The sequence below is a fragment of the Lynx canadensis genome, chromosome B2, assembly GCF_007474595.2.
Source record: "Lynx canadensis isolate LIC74 chromosome B2, mLynCan4.pri.v2, whole genome shotgun sequence".
Classification (NCBI taxonomy): domain Eukaryota; kingdom Metazoa; phylum Chordata; class Mammalia; order Carnivora; family Felidae; genus Lynx; species Lynx canadensis.
In genome coordinates, this window is record NC_044307.1 from 107,283,828 (window position 1) to 107,304,320 (window position 20,493).

The following is a 20,493-nucleotide window of genomic DNA, read 5'->3' on the forward strand; positions in this document are numbered from 1 at the left end:
AAGGGAAAAAAAATGAACAAAAAGGCATAAAAGAAAACAATGTAATGGGCATTTTGAGCCCATAAAAACCTTTTCAGAAGGGAGCATTTTGCACATAAGAAATGGTTAATTGATCTCCAAATGGACTTGGTGGAAAATCCCAGATAAGCTTCGAGCCCATTAATAGTCATCCAGGGCATCTCAGATTCCACCTGTTTCGAAAATCACTTTTCTCTAAAAATAATTTAGGACAAGGATTTAACATCCTAGGTGATTGCTATAATGATCACACAGCAAGCCCTAGAAGGGAATGACATTTAAAACTTTCTGCCTAGATAACCCTCAGTGTCTATACCAAGACTCACGGGGTCCCGCAATGAGCACAGAGCTTGGCTTGCAGGGGTGCTTGGAAAATGTGTGCACTGTGGATGGAAACGGGAGGGGAAGCCAGATTGCCCATGGAAGCTGGCTGCTTGAGCCACCTCCAGCTTATGAGAGCTCTGATGAGATTGACAGCTTCAGTGGAACCCTGCTTCCACAAACAAGGACAAAGCCATAAGCTTCCCTGCACCACTTTACCTACCCCCGACCCAGAAGCGTCCAAGGCTGGCTTGCTACTGACATAATTCCCTCTAAAAGCACGCTGGAGCTACAGAATTATGCATGACCCTCCCTGGGGGTTATAGCTAGTGACTTCAAGGGTTGACCAGCCCTTGTGTCTGTCACAGAATCCTGCCATTTATTTTTTTTTTTTGAGTTTTGCTCTAGATTGTTACAGTTAAATGAAAATCAATAGAGGAGGGGGTGCAGGGAGGAGAGGAGGGGCAGGCAAGGAAACCGGCTGCAGGTTACAGATGCGTTTGCCTTTGTGACTCTCAGAGCCAGGAAGCAAGATGTGACCCATGCTTGGTAACACTTGCCACGCAGTGGTATAAATTAATTTTATATTAATAGTAACAGCAATAATAAAAAATAATTTGTCCCCTAATTATGTGGATGGCATGTGCATGTCCACTGAGGTTCTGTTATAATTCAGTGTTAGTTAAATGTGTCATCAAAAGGTAGTTTTATTCTTAACTCTCTTATTGCCATTAAAATGTCAATCCCCTGTAGTCCAAGATGATGAAAAGCAGTATAAAAGGAATACGTTATACAGCCATCAGTTTAATTCCTGATTGGAAATGAGGCTAAAATGGTCAAGAAAGAGAACCAAATATTCATCCTTTTCTTTCCAAAGCATGAATAGCGTTGGGTTTGAGATGTTTTTTACACGAGGGCTACGTTAATCCTCATTACCTCATCCTGACCAACTACAGGGTTTGGCTGGTTTAGCTCAGTTCTAGGCACATAAGGTTCGGTGTGTAAATGTTTACTAAATGAGTTAATGACAAGCAAGGGAGATGGGGCCTGTTCCGCCATCTCTCATCTTTCAAAACATAGACAAGAAGGAAGTGGTGGGACAATGGCGAGAGGTGTAGGCTTGCATTGCTCTTTCTTTCTGGGGAACCAGGAGATGGCATACCAACCACTGAAACTTGGGGACTGGAGAGGCAAGGAGACATCAGGCCAGGGGGTCAGGGTCCTCCCAGAGCATCCCTGCACTCCTTGGGAAGTCACCCAAGAGTGCCAAGCTCTGATCACTGTGTTTGGTGGAAAGCTCACAGCATCTTATTAAAGAGACCAAAATCCAAGACCGTCTTCATTTCCCACCATCTATCAAAGCACTCCTCTTCCTCCCCTGTCTCCACATCAGCAATCTCCCTCTTGCCATCTCTTGGGTAGCTCATATGGTTGACGTTTTATCAAAGTAAAGACATGTTTTTTCTATGGAGCAAGTGGGATAATAAACGTATTTTATATTTTCTGCACTCAGAACATTTTTAAAAAACAGATTCTGTTATTTTCTTATAACACTTGCAAGATACAGAGAGTAATTCAAAGCAAGAAGACCATTGTTGTTGTTTGTTTTATTTCTTTGTTTTACTCTACTCAACAGAAAGACTGGGTCTGGTTATGTAATCGGTAAATTCCAGTAAAATATACGACCTAACAGAGCTCAAATGTCCTGTGGAGCAGGTGTGTTCAAATCACCGTCAGAAATCTAATAAATGGCTTCAACATTCCCTTTATCCCATTTGCCATATTGTGTTAAAGGATGTGTGAACAAATACGAGATGATGTGAAAGTCGAACGTTAAAGGAAAGAAAAAGTGTGCTGTGGGTCAGCTAGCTCAGGTCCGTGGTGTGCAGGGGGCTTCTTCACTGCCCTTGTGGGTGATGCTTGTTTTGGTTTGGGTTTTGGTTTTCTTCTGGAGGCCAAAACAAAGATTTGACCTTTTCCTGAAGATGGAGTAATGGGACCACAGAGCAGGAAGGACTTTAAAGGTAATTAAGAGCCCACCCTTTTAACTGAGGTTGAGTCAGGGGCCTGGGGAGGTGAGGCCACTCGACAAGTCTCATGGCTGCCTGTGGGGGCTGGGGGTTGAGGGGTGGGTACTGATGTGCACTGTTTGAGCAAGCCCTGCCTGCCTGATGCCCTTTCCAGACTTAGCCTGATGCGTATGTTCTAAGAAGCCATCTTTAAGAATTAAAAATAATGTGTTAAAGATCTAGTATCTTCAAAGGAAAGTGAATCAGAACATCAGGGGGGTAATGAGATAAAAGTATACAGCACACGCACACACATGCACACATGTGTATATCACATCTAAACATACCATATCTAACATATCTAACCATATATCATGTATACCGTGTATATATCATATATGTATTGTATATACATTGAGATGCTTATTAGAATCAGATAGGATGCTCCATCAAAGCCCTGTTTTCTCTCCATAATAATTAAAGAATATAGATTACTGGTAGGTACTCAGAATTTAAAGTCAGGCAGCATGTGTCCCGAGGCCAAGTTACCCTACCTCCATATGATGGTTTTTCCCGTTTATTCACAGATCTGTCTGTTTCTTACCCTTACTCTGCTCTATAATGATTCATGCAAACTGTACTTTCCAGGCTGTCTTATTAAGTGGCTTCCAACTAGATTTGGCCAACTGGAAGCAGTAAGAGACTGGAGGGTGGAAGGAAGGGAGGAAGGAAGAAACCAGGGGGTGTCTCCCTGTTTCTCGCTGTTTGGGGTCAGGTCTCCAGAAACGGCTGAGTGCCCTCTGTGATTATATCTTTGCTAGATTTTCCTACCTTCTGACCCCTAGCAACATAGCCTCCTCCCTGGATCTCTCCAACTCCAAGAGTGTGGATAACTTACTGTTATTGCTAATCTCCAGGGTGCCTCATCATCCCTATGTGCCCTATTACCCATTCAAGCACCTTTGTGACTTGTGCCCCCAATTAAATTTCCTTTATTGAACCAGTCATATGGACTGTGTTTCTGAACTGGTACGTTCTGTTAGCCCATTTCCTTGCCTATATAAAGAGGGTAACAATAGGAATGGTGTTCTACAGTTGTAGATATTAATAATGTGTATTATTAATGTGATAGCAAGCATGCAATTAATAATGTGTGTAAAGTAGCACATAGCAAGCACGCAATCAGTATTGGCTGATAGCAGTATTCTAACTTCTTTAACTTAAATCTCTAATGCATGAGGACAAGAGCTACCAAATGTTGTCTTTTGTGAGAGAGGAAGCATTTCAAATAAGAAATAGTTATACACGTACCTTGTCTATAAATGTAGCTGTTGCAGCCGGTATGTAGCTGTCAGTCAAAAGATTAATCAGTTCATTTTTTTTTTTATCACATTGATTGATTGTTTGAAAACCCTGCATGGACAGCACGTTGGGTCTCCAGATGCACTGCTGACACGTAATAACTAGCTAATGTCCATCTGAGAGCAGCACATCTGCATTCCGACCTTAATAATGTGTTCATTCGGCTGACTATGCTTTGCTCACAAAACAGGATGTTCGCACACGAAAACATTGGTTGACCTAGCTAAATGGTTAACTGTGATGTTGTATATATTCCATTCCTGTATCCCTAAATTTAATTTACGCAGCTTTTAAAAATAGGTTTAGAATGTTTAAGCTTGAAGCGCCCTGACACAGCCTGATGAGTAGACCAAAACTCTGCTACGTATGTATGTATGTATGTATGTATGTGCTTTCCTACTTTCCGTGGCTCTGCCAGTTGTATGGCCCTCTCTTCTCTGAGCCTGCCAATTATACATCCAGCTCCCTACTGGACAGATGCTCTTGGATGATGCATCAGTGTCTAAAACTAACGTGTTCAGAACGGAGCTTTTTATTTCCCCTGAAAACGTGCCCTCTCTCAGTTCTCTCCATTTCGGTAAATGGCGCCATAATTCACCCAGTTTCTAAATTAACCAGAACCCATGAGAACCCATGGGCATCCATGATGCCCTCCTTTCTCTCACTACCCACATCCGGTCTGTCACCAGGGCTTGTCGAGTTCCTTACACACCCGGCCACATCCCTTCATCTCCACTGCCATCCTGAGCAAAGCGACCAGTATCTCCTGCCTGGATTAGGACACTGCACTTCTTGCTAGTCTGCCATGCTTTCTCCATCCAGTCCCTTCTCCACATAGCAGCCAGAGCTATCTTTTAAAGATGTAGATCGGGTGTTGGCCACCTGCTACCAACTCCTCAATGGCTTCCTGTTAACAACTAGAATAGGATGTCAATTTCTTTCTGAGACCTACAAGGCCCTGCATAATCCATCCTTTGCCTAATTTTCCACCCTCATTCCTTCCTTCTGCCCCATTCTGTTCATCCTGCACAAATGTTCTGGCCCTGGCAGCTCCTGGAACACATCAGGCTCTGTCACTGGGGTCCTTCATTTGCAGATCTCCCTACCTGAAATGTTCTTGTCCTGGATCTTCCCATGGCCATCTCTTTTTAGTCCTTGAGCATTCAAGGTAAATGTTACTTGCACAAAGAAGCCTCAGCCAGTCAACTTTCCTAAAGCAAGCCCCCTGCCATTACCTATAAGGAACCATTTTCTTCCTTCTTAGCACCAAAGCAACTCTAAACTTCTCACCTATTCTGTTTTCCACTACTTTTCTAGCCAAAGGCAGAGTAGGTAGTCAGTGAATACGTGGTTGAATAATTGAGTGAATATAAAACATCAGATCCCACATGTGAGAGTCTACAGTGTGCCAGGTAAGGTGATGGAAGGGTAGGATTCTGGAACTTTCTAATTCAATCATATTTAATCTAAATCAGTGAGATGGTAAAAAAAAAAAAAAAAAAAAAAAAAAAAAAAAAAAAAAAAAAGACTGGTGCCTGGACTATGTTCTGATCAAGTTTGACTACTTTTAGTGGATTTTTAGTGGATTAACTTAAGGATATATCTTGTTCCCAGTCTTTTAATCTCAGATTCCTTCAAGAAATGCTGAGATAATTTATGTCTTTCCATGTATTGATCATAGGTTATTTAGTATTGCACTTTTAGTAACTTGGTTTAAAGCAGGATGAATTATTAGTAGCATGAAACCCAATTACAGGAAAAGTGACCGTTTTTAGGGAATTAAAACTTCTGATGGTGAGTCAAAAGCTATCTGATATTACTATGTCTGAATATCTGCAAGAGGACGTGTACTTTGCTGAACTAGGAAAGCGGTTATTCTAGTGTCCTCTTAGGGCATTTCCACCACACTAGAGGGGGCTGTTGTACTGAGTTTGCTTACTTAATGTTCAAAATAATCTTTTTATATAGATTTGATGTGGCTTTCTTTAAACTGAGAATCAGAAATATATAGGATGATGATTTATGCCCTTAAATACTTTTCATATAAGAAAACCAAATTTCTCTTCAGAGGAATCACCAGTCTTCATAGGCAAAGGGACTAGGTGTCCAGCACCTACAAAATCCTCCCGAATTCATAGAATTCAGATGAAGCATTTGTCCCATGGCCTCACCAAAGACTTCATCAAGAATTCCTTTGGACAGGTCGGATACTTTTATTTTAGTAAAATGCCCAAATGTCCACTGAATTATATTACTTGTGTTTATTCTATGCTTTATTCTTTCAGGGTAGAGAAATGAGCATTATTTTTGTACATTTGTGTTGTATCACCATCTAGGAAAAGGTGAACCAAATTCTAGATTTAGCCATAAACTCTTGATTCAGACTCAACAAAATCGTGTAGTTATGGAATCAGTACTAACAATTGTTTATCTAGTTATAATGAGAGACAATTTTAGAGAATGGGGGGGACTGACCATATAGCATTTAAGGACTTTCTTTTATCTTTCTGTTTTATTATTTTTCCTTTTTAAAAAAACTTTTCTAATGTTTATTTTATTTTTGAGAGAGAAGGAGAGAGAGACAGAGTGTGAGTGGGGGAAGTGCAGAGAGGGAGAGAGGGAGACACAGAATCCAAAGCAGGCGCCAGGCTCTGAGCTGTCAACACAGAGCCTGACGCAGGGCTTGAACTCACAGACCCCAAGACCATGACCTGAGCCGAAGTCGAATGTTTAACTGACTGAGCCACACCAGGCACCCCTTATCTTTCTGTTTTAAAAAAACAATGAAGTGAAGCATTTACCTAACTACTTCTAAAATAGCAGAGCCCATATGTGAGAACCCACAGTATGCTAGGAAGGGTGATGGGGAAGTAGGACTGAGCAGGATTCACAGATCTAGAAGAAATTCACAGATCATGGTGTGCTCAGAGAATGAAGTGGTCTGCCCCAGGTCACACAGGATTCCAGTTCAGTACTCTTAGTCCTCCTCTGTGTGATACGTAAGCCCTTCCATTTTGAGGACTATATACTTCTTCATCATTGTGAGCAATACAGGAACCAAGTAATTTTGCAAACAAAAAAGAGATTTAAAAAAAAATGTTTTAAAAGACATAGACAGGAAACGTTAAGTACAGCACCATCGGAAACAGAATTCAGAAGCCTTGACCCCACATTCCGACGCTAGCCACTAAGAGGCACTCCTTCCCAGAAGAAGCAAAATATCAGTTATGGGGTGCGAAGCAGCAAGTTCATTTTCCACACGACGATTTTTTACGTTTTATTTTATGTTTTAGCCATATGTTACCCAGTAATAAAGTCAGTTCGTACGGTGAAGAAAAACGCCCTGTGTGAGTGATCAGCGGTATGCACCGGCCCCTTTGGTCCACGCACTGTGGGTACTCAGAGGCCCCAAGGAGACTGTCACATCCCCTCTCTTTCCTCTCCTCGCAGGACTGCTCTACGTTGGCTTTAGCGCCTGCATGTTCGGTCTCTATAGCTTCATGCCGGTCGTCATTAAGAAAACCAGTGCCACTTCCGTCAACCTCTCCCTGCTCACGGCAGATTTGTACAGTCTGTTCTGCGGATTGTTTCTCTTCCACTACAAGGTGAGTAGAGTCAGTGCTCCTCTGTGAAGACAACACTTGGTGGGAAATAACCCATATAGGTGGGAATGCCCTGCTGTGGAACGCCCCGGTGTTGTGTAGGGAAGCAGGAGCGCAACTCCGTGTGCTAACCCCCCAGACCTTGCCACCAGGAGCCAGAGGCACCATTTTGTCACAAGAGACCAGTAACGACAGGCACTTGATGGTGAATAAGAAACTGCCATGGAGGGAAGGGCTTTTGGAAAATGGGGGACAGTTTTTCTGACGACGTTCAACCCAGAAGCTACTCTTCTTCTCGCCTAAAGCTAGTGAGATTTGTACAGTTCCCAAACTATAACCACACAGTGGATTCTACCAAAGGCACTGGCAGGGTATGTTCTCATTGGAGAAAAGATAACAGTTCCCACAATTTCTGTTTTGCAGATATTTTCATAGCAAGCTTGAGTGGAAAATGCTAACGCACTTGAAATATTGCTTCTTTACTGAAAGATTAGGGCTTGGACTAAATGAATGCAAAGAGATCTTTTGAAGCATTTGCAGTTAGTATATCAGCCCGAAGTAAAGAAGAAAGTATTCAGTCCAAACACGGCAGTCTTTTCAAATCCCAGATGACCAACGTGCTCACCCACAGCAGACAGGACTAATCAATTATGGCTCAGTGGAGTCAGATTCTATCTTTTAAACACTGCACTCACTTCAGACATTAACAGTTGATTGGGTCGGTGGGGACTCTGAACAGGGTGCAAAAGGACCAGTATGAAATATCCAGGCAAACAAGACCAAACTAGGGCAGGCAAAAGAAGAGGCAGAAGGAAGAGATAATACACTCTGGCCGCTTCTAGCCAAGCGCCTCAGCAGTGATATTACAGCTAACACCACTAGCACATGGGTGTGGCCCACTGATGGGCCATGTTGGTGGGCAGGGCATCTACAACCAGGTCAAACCACGTTTGGAGGTTCCCTAAGAAAGGCTGAGCTGGAAAGAGTATGAGATGACCATCTTGAGATGATGCTGGCCCCCAGCGTCCCATATGGCCATGTTCCTGAAAGTCTCCTATCACCAGGGAGACTGGCTAACAATGCAGCTGAGCTGAATAATCAGAAATATTACTGGATGAGCCACAGTCATAGCCAAGAAACAGACTAAGAAGAGCAGACGCGGGCAGAAAAAAGATTACAAACAAGGTTAGCCGAGAGGACCAGAAGCAGATCTGAAAGACAAGAGGTAGAGAAAATGGCCATGGCAGAAGACAGGGAAAGGGCTGCATCCCTGTTTTATAAGGAGCCCTGTACCCAGTGTGGTGGCAAAAAAAGGACAGCCTTTATACGTTGTTTGTAATTTGTTTTGTCTAGAAGGTACAATCTCTGTTTCCTGAGCACACACTGGTCCTCATGGGGGTAAAAGTAAAAGTCACAGCATATTCCTCCATTTCTCCCAGTCACAGTGTTGGGACGAGCAGTTCTCCTGAGATGCCCCCTCCACCACACCCAATTATTTTCCAGAGCCCTGGGGACCACCTAGCCACGGTCTTACCTGTTCAGCACAGTGGCCGCCATTTTTCTTCTCTCCTCTGCTGTTAGGCATCCACATCTAGTGCCTTCCCAAGTGTGACTTCGATCCCCAGCAATTATTCCTGTGATTGTTTTTATAAGCTCCTAAACTAGACAGATCCCTTTCACATTCTTTAAGGAAAGATGATGAGACCTATAGTTCTGACTGAGGACCATAGGCACTTCTTGGACGGCCAAGATCCAGTCTGGCCCCCAGCGTCCCTTATGGCCGTGTTCCCGAATGCCTCCTGTCACCAGGGAGACTTGCTAACAATGCAGATCCATGGGCCGCACCTCTGATCGGATACTGGAATCAATATTTAGGGATGTGTCTGGGGGAGGCTGCACTATTAATAGGCTCCCCTGTGAAGCTGATGTCCTCTGACTTTGAGAACAGAAAGCTGAGAGGGATACCCGAACAGCGCCCCTTCCTATGCTTTCACTGACTTTTGGTTGGACCTGGGGCTCTCCATACGAAGCATCAGGGACTGAGAAGGCTGATGACAGCTCAGTTCTCACTCTCCACGGTCTATCTTCCTCTCCCAGCATGTGTGTGTTGCTTCTTACTTGGGATGAGGAAGTTTGCTGGAGAGGAAGCCATGTAGTAAGCCTTCATCATGCCATCAGAAGGGAGGCTGTGTTATCTGAAAATTGAATTCTTGTGTTCACCAGTTTGGAGGTGTGGTGGATGTTTTTATTTCTCAAAGTAATGTTTCACCATGTACATATATTTTGTTACTGTTTAACAGATACATTTCTTTCCCACGATTGGTTCAACACAATAGGTGTTTTCTCTGGTTAAAATTGATCCCTATTGTCTTTTTTTTTTTTTTAATTAAGCTTCCAGGGCACCTGGGTGGCTCAGTCAGTTGAGCATCCAACTTCAGGTCAGGTCATGTGTTTGAGCCCCGCATCAGGCGCTGTGCTGACAGCTCAGATCCTGGAGCTGCTTCAGATCCTGTGTCTCCCTCTCTCTCTGCCCTTCCCCTACTCATGCTCTGTCTCTCTTTCTTTCTCTCTCTCTCTCTCTCTCTTTCAATAAATAAATAAATAAATAAACATTAAAAATTTTTAAATTAAACTTTCACGATAATAATAGATTCACATGAAGTTTTAGAAATAATACAGAGAGATCCCCATTTCCCTTTCACCTAGTTTTCCCCATTGGTAACATCTTACAAAGCTGTAGCACAATATCCGAATATTAACACTGATGCATCAGCATACAGAACATTTTCATCCCCACAAGGGTGCTCATGTTACCCTTCACAAGCATGCCTACTTGCTTCTCCCCCACCCTTCAGAATGCTGCAAAACTTTGTGTTTATTCTCCATTTCTCTAAATTTGTCACTTCAAGGATGGTATGTAAATGGAATTAACCAGTAAGTAACCTTTTGGGTTTGACTTTTTTCACTCAGCATAATTCTCTAGAGATTCATCCAGATTGTTTCATATGTCAGTAGTCCATTCCTTTTTATTTCTGAGCACTTTTCCATGAGATAGATGTACCATGATTTATTTAACCATTCCCTCGGTGAAGGACATCTGGGTTTTTTTCTATTTAGGGCTATTACAAATAAAGCCGCTCTGAACATTCATATACAGATTCTCATGTGAACAGTTTTCATTGCTCTGCAATAAACAGCCAAGAGTCCTAGTTCAAGGCATATGGTCATAACATGTTTAATTTTATAAGATACTGCCAAACTGTTTTCCAGAGTGGTCTATTGTCTTTTATTACGAATACATGTTCATTGTGAGAAAGTCAAAAAATACAGATAAATGCAATTACAAATTGATACAACTTTATAGTATATATGTTTTTATAGTATATATGTACTTTATAGTTCATTTGTATTTCAATAAAATACGTTTTTATTTAATATGAAAAATATTTTATAAATTACATTTTTATTAAATGTAATTTATTAAATAAAATAAAATTTAATAAAAAACTACTTTGTTACATGCTTTATGTAAACTCAGCATGTATATATCCCCTTGTCATTCAATATCTATACATAATATGCATGTGAGTCTGAATGGGTGGTTCTCAACTCTGTCTATGCATTACAATCACTTGGAGAGAATATAGAACATAGTCATGCCCAGGTCCCACTCCAGAGAGTCTGATACTGTTTGGTCAGGAATGGGGCCTTTTCGAAGCTCTACAGGGGATTCATCACTTATCCTAATACACAACCAGAGTTGAGAATCACTCACAAGATTCTTTTAATGGATATATAGTATCCCATGTAACAGTTTTAGTTACCCAGGTTGTCTCGACCATGGCACTATTGACATGTTAGACCAGGAGATTCTTTGTTGGGCTAAGGGGGTGTGTCTTGTGCATTATAGGATGTTTAATGGCATCTCTGGTCTTTGCCCACTCAATGTCAATAGCATCCCCCTAATAGTGGCAATCAAAAATGTCTCCATCTGTTTATTGAGAACCATTGATTTAACAATCCTTAATTATCGAATTCGGGTGATACCTCTTTTGGGCTAATATAAATAATTTGGGGACTGAGCATATACTAAATTTTTGCTCACATTGAATGTTTCAGTGTTCTTCTTTTTTTAAATAATTTTAAAATAAATCTTATAATTGGTCCGTTTCATTTTTCTTTTGAAACAGAGATCTTTAAAATAGTTTGAGAATCCTATTGACCAATCAGGAACCCTGCAAAGAGGCAGTATTTGCAAAGCCCTGTTATTATGGTAACCAATATTACAACACAGACAATGCTCTAGTCCTCCTTCCCCTTCGCTTGCATTGTACCTACAGTTGACTCTACACCTCTGAGTTCTTGAATAAATACTGCCTTGTACTGTTCTTTCCTTGTTTTATGAATGGAGTTTAATATCTGCAAAGAAATAAGTTGAATACTCGATTTAAATATAGAAATAAAAACCTTTCCTTCTCCCCTTTTCTAAAAGAATCTCCCAAGCAGTGCTTGAATTTGCAGTCAAATAGACATTGTTTGGAAAATTCAGGACTTTTTCCCCCTGGCCCAGCTTGCCTGCCTCTGCAATTGGCCTTGGGTTTCCCCAGATGGGAGGCTTTCTAGAGCTAGGGAGAAGGGTGGGTCTGAATGGCTTGTTGGTTTCCCACTAGAGCCGGATGGGCCATCTCAGAAAATTGATTTTTAAATAATGCTTATTGGTGGTACTTTTATCATCGTAAGCAATTTATGGTTAATGCAAAAATCTTGGCAAATTTTGCAAAGTTCAAAAACGGTGATGTCATGTGATGGGTCATGTGTGTGTGTGTGTGTGTGTGTGTGTGTGTGTGTGTTTGAGTTATTTAGTTTTTTATCACTGATTATAATGTTTCTTTATATATGCTGGGTAGTATATACACTTGTCAGATACATGATTTGTAAATATTTTCTCCCACTCTGTAGTTGTCTCTTCATTGTCTTGTTAGTGTCCCTAGAATCATAAAAAGTTTAGTTTTGATGAAGTGCAATTTATCAATCTGGTTATACTTTTAAAAACATGAAAGGAACCAAGTCAATCCCACCATGGACCCCAGGCCACAAGTCTTCCCTGGGGGTCCCCAACAGTGCTCTTCTCCAGGGCTGCTCAGTTATGATTGCCAGTTGCCTCAAATCCCCTGTTCTGAGGGGATGGATGAAAGTCAGCCTAAGGAAGAGAAAATTCAGCTCAGGTGAGGGTGACTTCTAACTCTATAAAGAGTGTCGTGGAGAAGAGAGTTTAAGCCAGTAACCCTCAACCCTGGCTGCACATTGGAATCATCTAAAGAGTTTTAAAAATACTGATACTTGGGTCCCCCCCTCCCACTGATCCTGATTTATACAGTCTGCAGTACAGCCTGGGTATTAGATTTTTGAAGGCTCCCTAGATGATCCTCTGATGCAGCCAGAATCGAGAGCCCAGTACTTTAGACTGACTTTATGTGGCTGCAGCCATTGGAACTAGGACCAAAGGGCGAAGATGATAAGATTATAGCTAAATAAAAAGAATCTTGTTAGCAATTAGCCATCTGAAAGTGGAAGGGACTGGCTTGGGAGTTACTTTCACTGGAGGAAGCCAGACACGACTGTGAGAGGGACAGTGTGGAGGGGCCTCCCACTTCAGTACTGGCGATTGACCAGTGCCCTCCAAGATCTCATTTGGTTTTACTATAGTCTGCACTTACAGTTTATTCCCTTACTTAATCATGATGTCTTTACTCTAAATAACCTTCTGGTCTGGTTATAAATATCTGCAAGTTGCAAGGGGCGGGGGGCTATTTGCTCACAGATGTTGCTTACCCAGGCAGAACTAAATGATTAAATGAACCACTCCTGTCCAACATTGATTATTTGCTTTTTCTTGCTTTCCACCTTTGGAAGAAATTCATTCCCTTCCCCACTCGTCAGTACACAGTCTGTACCTTCTCCACCTCTTGTGCTGACTGTCATGCTGACTGGGCAATAAAGCCCCATGTCCCAGGGAAGCAAATGACCTAATTCTGAATTAGACTACCTGCATGGTATGGTGCTCTTGCAAACTCTAATTTTACAAGACTTTTGAGAAGCGGTTATATGTGTCTCTTCTTTGTTATCTGACATCATTATTGAATCCAGAACACTAAATCTATAGCAATCCATGGAAGGTACAGAAAATGAGCTTTATTGGGCCTCAGAGACCCCCATCACCAAACCCAGAAAGAGATGTACAATTTGATGGTGTGTTGGCTTTTCAGGATTAGAGCTTGATCAGTTATGAATTCTATCCCCTTATACTTATTGTACAAACAGGACCATTTTGAAATGGAAAGGATTAGATTTCTATGGCTGCTCTAACAAATTACCACACAGTTAGTGGCTTAAACCAACACAGATTTATTATCTTACAGCATTGGAGGTCAGAAGTCTCATGGGGCTGAAGTTGTTAACAGAGTGTGTGGCTTCTGGAGGCTCTAGGGGAGAATCTGTTTCCTTGCCCTTCCCACCCTCTAGAGGCTGTCTGCAGTCCTTGGCTCATGGCCCCAATCTCTATCTGGAAGGCCAGCAGTTTAGCATCTTCAAATCTGACCCTGGTGTGATCATATTGGGCCTGCCCAGATAATCCTTAATTTAATCACATCTGGGGAGTCCCTTTTACCACATAAAGTAACATACGGCTTCCAGGGATCAGGATGTAAACACATTTGGGGGCCATCACTTCACTTGCCACAAGAGGACTGTTAGTAATTACACCAAGATAAGTGAGGGTACATTGGTTCCAAGCCAGACCTGCTGGGACATAACGGCTGTGCTCTTTTAGAAGCTGCATCTGGTCAATGAAGACACGTTCTCTACCTAGATAGACACTGCACTCTGTTGAATTTCCCAGCTGATTTTTAAAGTCGTTCTGGCTACCTGCTCTTATGTGACTTTAACCAAGAGAACACTCAGGCATGTGTGGAGAAAATGGATTAGGGCGGGAGGGCTACTGAATGTCTCCTGGGTGAAGAATGAATTCAGAAACACGGTATGTTTAGTAGACCACAGACTGCCGAGTCAAAGGAGCCTAGACTGAAAGTGTGGCTTCTTTTTACTCTTTAATTACTTTGGACCAGGTATTTATCCTTTCCCAACTTCAGGGTGATGATACCTGCCTTATGGAGTTTTTGAAGGGAGTAGATGGTTTATAAATGGCAACCATTTCTCTGATTAAATGTATGCCTCGGAATTAGTAATCCCTATCTCATTCCACTTTTAGGATACTAACTTATTTTAAGATTTTGTAACAAGGTGTAGCTTTTAACAACGTTCTGTGAGTTTTCTCTTATTCCTTGTTTGAAAAGGCAAAACTGGGTCTCATGCATACAAATTTAGAAAATATTGTATCAGTCATTTTCCGCTGGATTCCTTGATTCCTTCATTGCTTACAATAGGATTTTTAGGTGATAGCCGTAAATACAAAACATTCAGGTGCTATTAAAATAAAATGCCAATAAATTCTTTTACAGTATGCCATCATATGTTGAACATTCTTCAGGAAGATAGCAGCCAGTGTTGAATATGCAGAATATTCCTTTTTGCTTGACATTTAAAATAGAAAATGGCTTACTTCACACATTTTGCTATTACCTTTTCAAGGTTTAATATTGCCACAGAATAGCTGTAATAAAGTTGAGAGTAATTGCATAAGTAGTGATTATTTTTTGTAGCTGCATCAAAATAAACATGAAAAACTGATAGAGAAGAAATGAACATTGTAAATTCTCTCTAAATTCCTTTTAACGCTCCCCCTTGGCCACTGGTCTATATGGTTCCCCACACTGAGCAGCCTGAAACCACAGGTGATCTTATTGGAAGAGTAACATTTTAGGAAAGTAAAGGCTCCATAAAACTTATATTCACACATCAGGAAAAATGTTTTTATCATCCAAATATGCACTACTAAAAAAAAGGGGAGAGAGTAATTTCAGAATCACTTGTCCAAGAAGGCTACTTCAACTATTCCGGGTAATGTGATTCATGTGAATTTTTTAGAATTTCATCTGTATGTGTCCATTAGAAAACATTCTGCCTGTTTAGCCTCATCTTTATACCTGACTGATTTTTGTAATTGCTGTGAGTTGTTTTTGACAAGTAATCATAAAAGTTTCTTACATTGTCAACTGCCTATTCTAGCAATCCACATTACATCCTGTGAGGACAGGTGTAGAGTCCCATGATCCTCCCTGACCCATTCTGTCAGCCACTAAAAATTTCATCCCACATGTGCCAGTTTCTCTAACTGGTTTTGTTGTTCTTGTTGTTGTTGTTGTTGTTATAAGAGACTTGGCAAGAAAAGTTTAGTAACCTCGGATGTGGGTATAACTTAATAATACATGATTATACACTGAATCTCAAAGAACTTCGTTCAGCAAATATTTATTTATTCTATGCCTGCTATGTGCCAGGCACTGTTTGGGTGCTTAACTTTTCATTTATAAATAAAGATGACAAGAACACTAAAAATCACCAAGTGGATTAATGCAAAGGCTGAGATTCCAAACCACTGAAACTTGAATAGACCAACAATCTCAAGCATCCTTAATATCTGAGTGCCAATGCCAGAGAGTTTGCAGAGGTTGCGTTAACGGTGGAATCTTTCATTAGCTGGGGATCAGGATCCGGAGCCAAGCAACCGTTGATCCTCTGCGGCCGTGAGCAATTTGAGTAATGCAACTGCCCTTGAGCAGCCAAGGCAGGCAGCCTCAGCCTGTGGCAGCCAGTGAACATAACAGCAATAGTGCACAATCTTACTTATAAAAATACCCTCAGAGGCAGCTTGTTGTATTTCCTTTGGTAAGAACGGCATCTTCAAAGGCTATGATTTTTAAGTGCATAATACTAATTATAAATGGGAGATTTTGATTTTTTTATTATTTTTTTTTAATTTTAGAGAGAAAGAGCCTGAGCAGGGGAGAGGGGAAGAAGGAGAGAGAGAGAGAGAGAGAGAGAGAGAGAGAGAGAGAGAGAGAACCTTAAGCAGGCACCATGCTCAGCACAGAGCCTGACACGGGGCCCGATCCCACCACCCAGGGATCATAACCTGAGCCGGACTTAAGAGTGGGGTGCTCAACCGATTGAGCCACCCAGGTGCCCCTAAATGGGAGGTTTTTAATTAATGCTTACCTTTTATGACTCTTTTCATATTTTTTAAACTGTCACTGCTGAGTAAAGAATTGGAGAAATTGGCATCATTGAGGCCCCAAAGTATTTCACATGAAATACGGAGGTGATAGAGCAATGAATGTTTGAACTTGGTTTCCCCCTGCCTGAAAGCTTAGTACAGAGTCTTTTGAGAGCACCATCTTCCTAAATTAACTGGGGTAAGTGCTGCTAGCTTCTGCGGACAGGAGGCAATGCTCCCCATGTAGCCATTCGGAAACCCAGACTCCTTCCATGTTGTGGCTCTGCCATCCTCTAGGGCGGGGATTAACAAAGTAGGATCTGCAAGCCAGCCCCTTGTTTTCGTAAATACAGTTTTATTGGAGCACACTCGTGCCCATTTCTTTATATATTAACCATGGCTGCTCTTACCCTACAACGACAGCATTGAGTAGTTGTGACAGACACTGTGTGACCCACAAGCCTAAAATATTTACCATCTAGCCCTTTAAGAAAAAGTTTGCCAGCCCCTGGGCTAGGTTCTTAGAGTTTCTATTGAGACAGCCTGGAGACTTTTATGGCTGTGTCTAGAGTAGTATACATAACCTCTTGCTCATTCTTTTGGCCAGAACTCAGTCACATGGCCACACCTAATCACAAGGGATGCTGGGAAATGTAGCTAAGCTGTTCATACAGGAAGGAAAGAATATAGGTTCAGTGAAGTAGCCAATCTCTGCCACATTAGCAATTCCCATTTACTAGAAATAGTGGAAGGATTAGACAAGTTGGGATAGATTGTGAGGCAGGTCCAGAACTGTAGCCAGAAGTCTGAATTCCTTTTACAAAAGTCTATTTGTAAACTACACATCACAAATATTTTGAACTCACATTATCAGGACAAGCTGTAGGGAAAACAGAATGAGCTAGAAAGGTTGCAGAAGTTTCAAATGGAAAGGCTTGTGGTTGCACTGGAGCATAGCCAGGAAAAACCAGCTAGTTGTCTCCCAGGAGAATGCACGGGATGTGCTTGTCACTAGGTGCACAGTCCAGCCCCCTCCTACATACTCAGACACCTAATTTTGTCATCCAACCTGTATGTGTCCATCTTCCATTGTCTAGAAGATAAATGAGCCAAGCTCACAGAAGCAAGGCATCAGCTTGCTGAGATAAAGAACAAAGCTTGGCTCAAACCTAAAGGCTAAAGCAGAGCCACCCCTCCACACATCTTCAGGAGCTACCAAGACTAGTTTTCAACTCTGTAAGTGTTGAGAGTTTTTATGTACTCCCTTCTATGAAAGATAATACTGTCCCTCCCTCATTTCCTGACTTCTGTTGTACTGTTTTTATATTATCAATGATTTTAACAGTGCATTTTAATCAACATAATCTTTATGGGTTTTAAGCCATATTTCCATACTTAACTACATTTCCTATGTATACCACCAGTCCCTGAAACGCAGGCTCTTGTTTTCTGCATTCTTTATTTTGCCTTATGTCTTAGATTTTATCACTACTGCTATTGTTAGGAAGCAGGGCTGCTATGTACAGTTGTACAGGCTGTCCACAGTGCAATTTGTCCATTTCTAGGAAATACTTTACAACAGATGCTAGTCAAGTGCCTTGAAGAAAGAAAAAGTTCACAGTCACTGGAAAAGTGCCATTGGGCTGGCAGTGCGTCTGTCAGGAAGTGTTCACAGGGACTTGAACAGTATCTCCCAAGTCTTTACTTCCTTGAAGACATTTCTTATATTTATTTATATTCAAAGGGTAACTTTCCTAGGTTACATTTTCTTTTTCTCAGAACTTTATAGTTATTGAGATTTGTTTAGTTTAGTTTAGTTTTGTTTTGTTGAAAAACTGAGAACTATATCCAATCCTTTTCAGTCTTTTGAGTTACTGGATTTTATTGTTCAGTAGTTTGGGGGTTTCTCAAAAAAGGGCCTACAAGTGTCAGATCTCTGGGTTCTTTTTGTTTGAGAATGTCTCTGGTGTCTTTACACTTGTAGGTCAGCTTGGTCAGTGACCTGTCCCATTCCCAGGAGTACAATTCCTTGGTGGCCTTGAACTGCCTCCCCCACCCCCACCACCCCCACTGCCCAGTTCTCCTCAGAGCCTCAGATAATGGTAGATTCCAAGGCCTCCCCATCCCGCCTCCTTGAGAATATGAGGAAGTAGGAAAGGCTGTCTGTTCCTGAGAATGTTTCCTTGACTTTTCCCTGACTTTGCCTAATCGCCATTTAATCTATTCTTTCCAAATTAGAGAGATCTGAAAGTAAGTATATCCACTAAAATGTGAACACAAGGCCAAGGGCAGATAGAATGGCAAAGTTGTTGCATGTCAGGCTCCAGAGTCAGACCACCTGGGTGTTAATTTCAGCTCGCTCTCTACCAAAGGGTCCCTAACTTTTTCATACCATAGGCCCCTTTGTTGGTCTGGTAAAGCTTAGAGATCCTTTTCACAACGTTTTCACATGTCTAAAATAAAATACTTGGCATTACAAAGCAGGCTGATTATATTAAAATAAAGTTAACAAAATATTTTTAAATGTGATGATATAGTAACATACAAATCACGGGATCTAGAAGCACACCTAATAACTACTGTCATTTCAAAGCAGTGATGAGTGCAGATCTGGAATGATCTGCAGCAGTCGTCATATGCTATGAAAATATATGTGATTTCTATTGGCAAAAATTCTAAGGTACTGCCGATACCAGTGCGGCTCATTGCTTACGTTTATAATGGAGAAATGTTAAATGACAGTTAGAGGTCAATGGAGATAAAAATCCAGGGTCTTTGTCTAGGTTTACAGCACCCCTGAATTCTATACAGGAACCCCGGACGCTAGCCAGTTATACAGCCTCGTGCAAAAGTTACTTAACTACTTTCATCTCTAGTTCCTCCTTCAGCAAATGGGGGTGATAATAGTAGATGCTGTGTAACTGGCAGCATCAGAGTTCCCGGTACAGAAATGAGTATAGAAATGTAAATCACTCACTGCAGTGGCTGGCACAGTGAACACTCAGTAAATAATGCCATTATTAAGGATGATACACTTTTGAGGGCTTGTATTTTATGTTCCGCACACTTTCAAGTATTGCATAAATTACGTAGTGCTGAAACCATGTGCATACGTTATTTTTATAACCATAAAACGATAAAGTTGTTTCTATCCCGAAAATACGTAAAGCTAGCAATACCCTCTAATAAAAAGGAGGTCTAAATACGAATCTCTGCCATTGCAAGATGCGCCAGAAGTGCGACCAGACACTGATCCGAAGGTTTCAAGGGGTTTATTCTGTTTTAATAGACAAGCATGAACACAAAGGGGAAGTGCTTCTTTGTGTCTGTTTTCCTCATTATTTTCACGTAGCAAAACTCTTCGCTCATTACATTGCCAAGGACTAACTTAGCCACATGCCAGAGTCTCTTTCTCATTTAAATCGATTTGGGCTGTGGTTTTATTTTATTTTTTTTTTTAATTTTTTTTAACGTTTATTTATTTTTGAGACAGAGAGAGACAGAGCATGAGCAGGGGAGGGTCAGAGAGAGAGGGAGACACAGAATCCAAAACGGGCTCCAGGCTCCGAGCTGTCAGCACAGAGCCCGACGCGGGGCCCGAACTCACAGACCGTGAGATCATGACCTGAGCTGAAGTCGGCCGCTTAACCGACTGAGCCACCCAGGCGCCCCTGTGGTTTTATTTTAAAAATAAATACATTGTAAACCATTCTGTGGAGCTTCATATTCAGGAAGGTAACTCAGTTGAGCTTGAATGTAAATTTGGTGAGTGGCTTTACGTCCAGTTCCTTCTCGATGCTGCATGGAACCCGGGCATTAGTGTGCAGAAGAGTAGCTGTGTGTAGTTGCTCTGTGGAGATCGGTCTCACAGAGAAAGCAGTTATTGATTGTACTGGTGTTTCCTTTGTATACTAACCAGTTCTACCTTTAGATAAAAGGACTGACCTTAAGTGAGAAGTAAGTACAAAGCTCCTGATGACAGAGTTCCCTTTCTGCTGGATCCTTGGTA

General features: G+C 41.5%; 1 protein-coding gene across 1 annotated transcript in view; it reads left to right on the plus strand.

The window, feature by feature from the left end:
* Positions 1-20,493, plus strand: part of SLC35F1 (solute carrier family 35 member F1) — a 407,965-nt gene that overhangs the window by 366,706 nt on the left and 20,766 nt on the right. Inside the window, exon 7 of the mRNA XM_030316237.1 lies at positions 7,161-7,315. Within this exon, the coding sequence (XP_030172097.1) occupies positions 7,161-7,315 (155 nt within the window). The remainder of the gene's footprint in view (positions 1-7,160; positions 7,316-20,493) is intronic.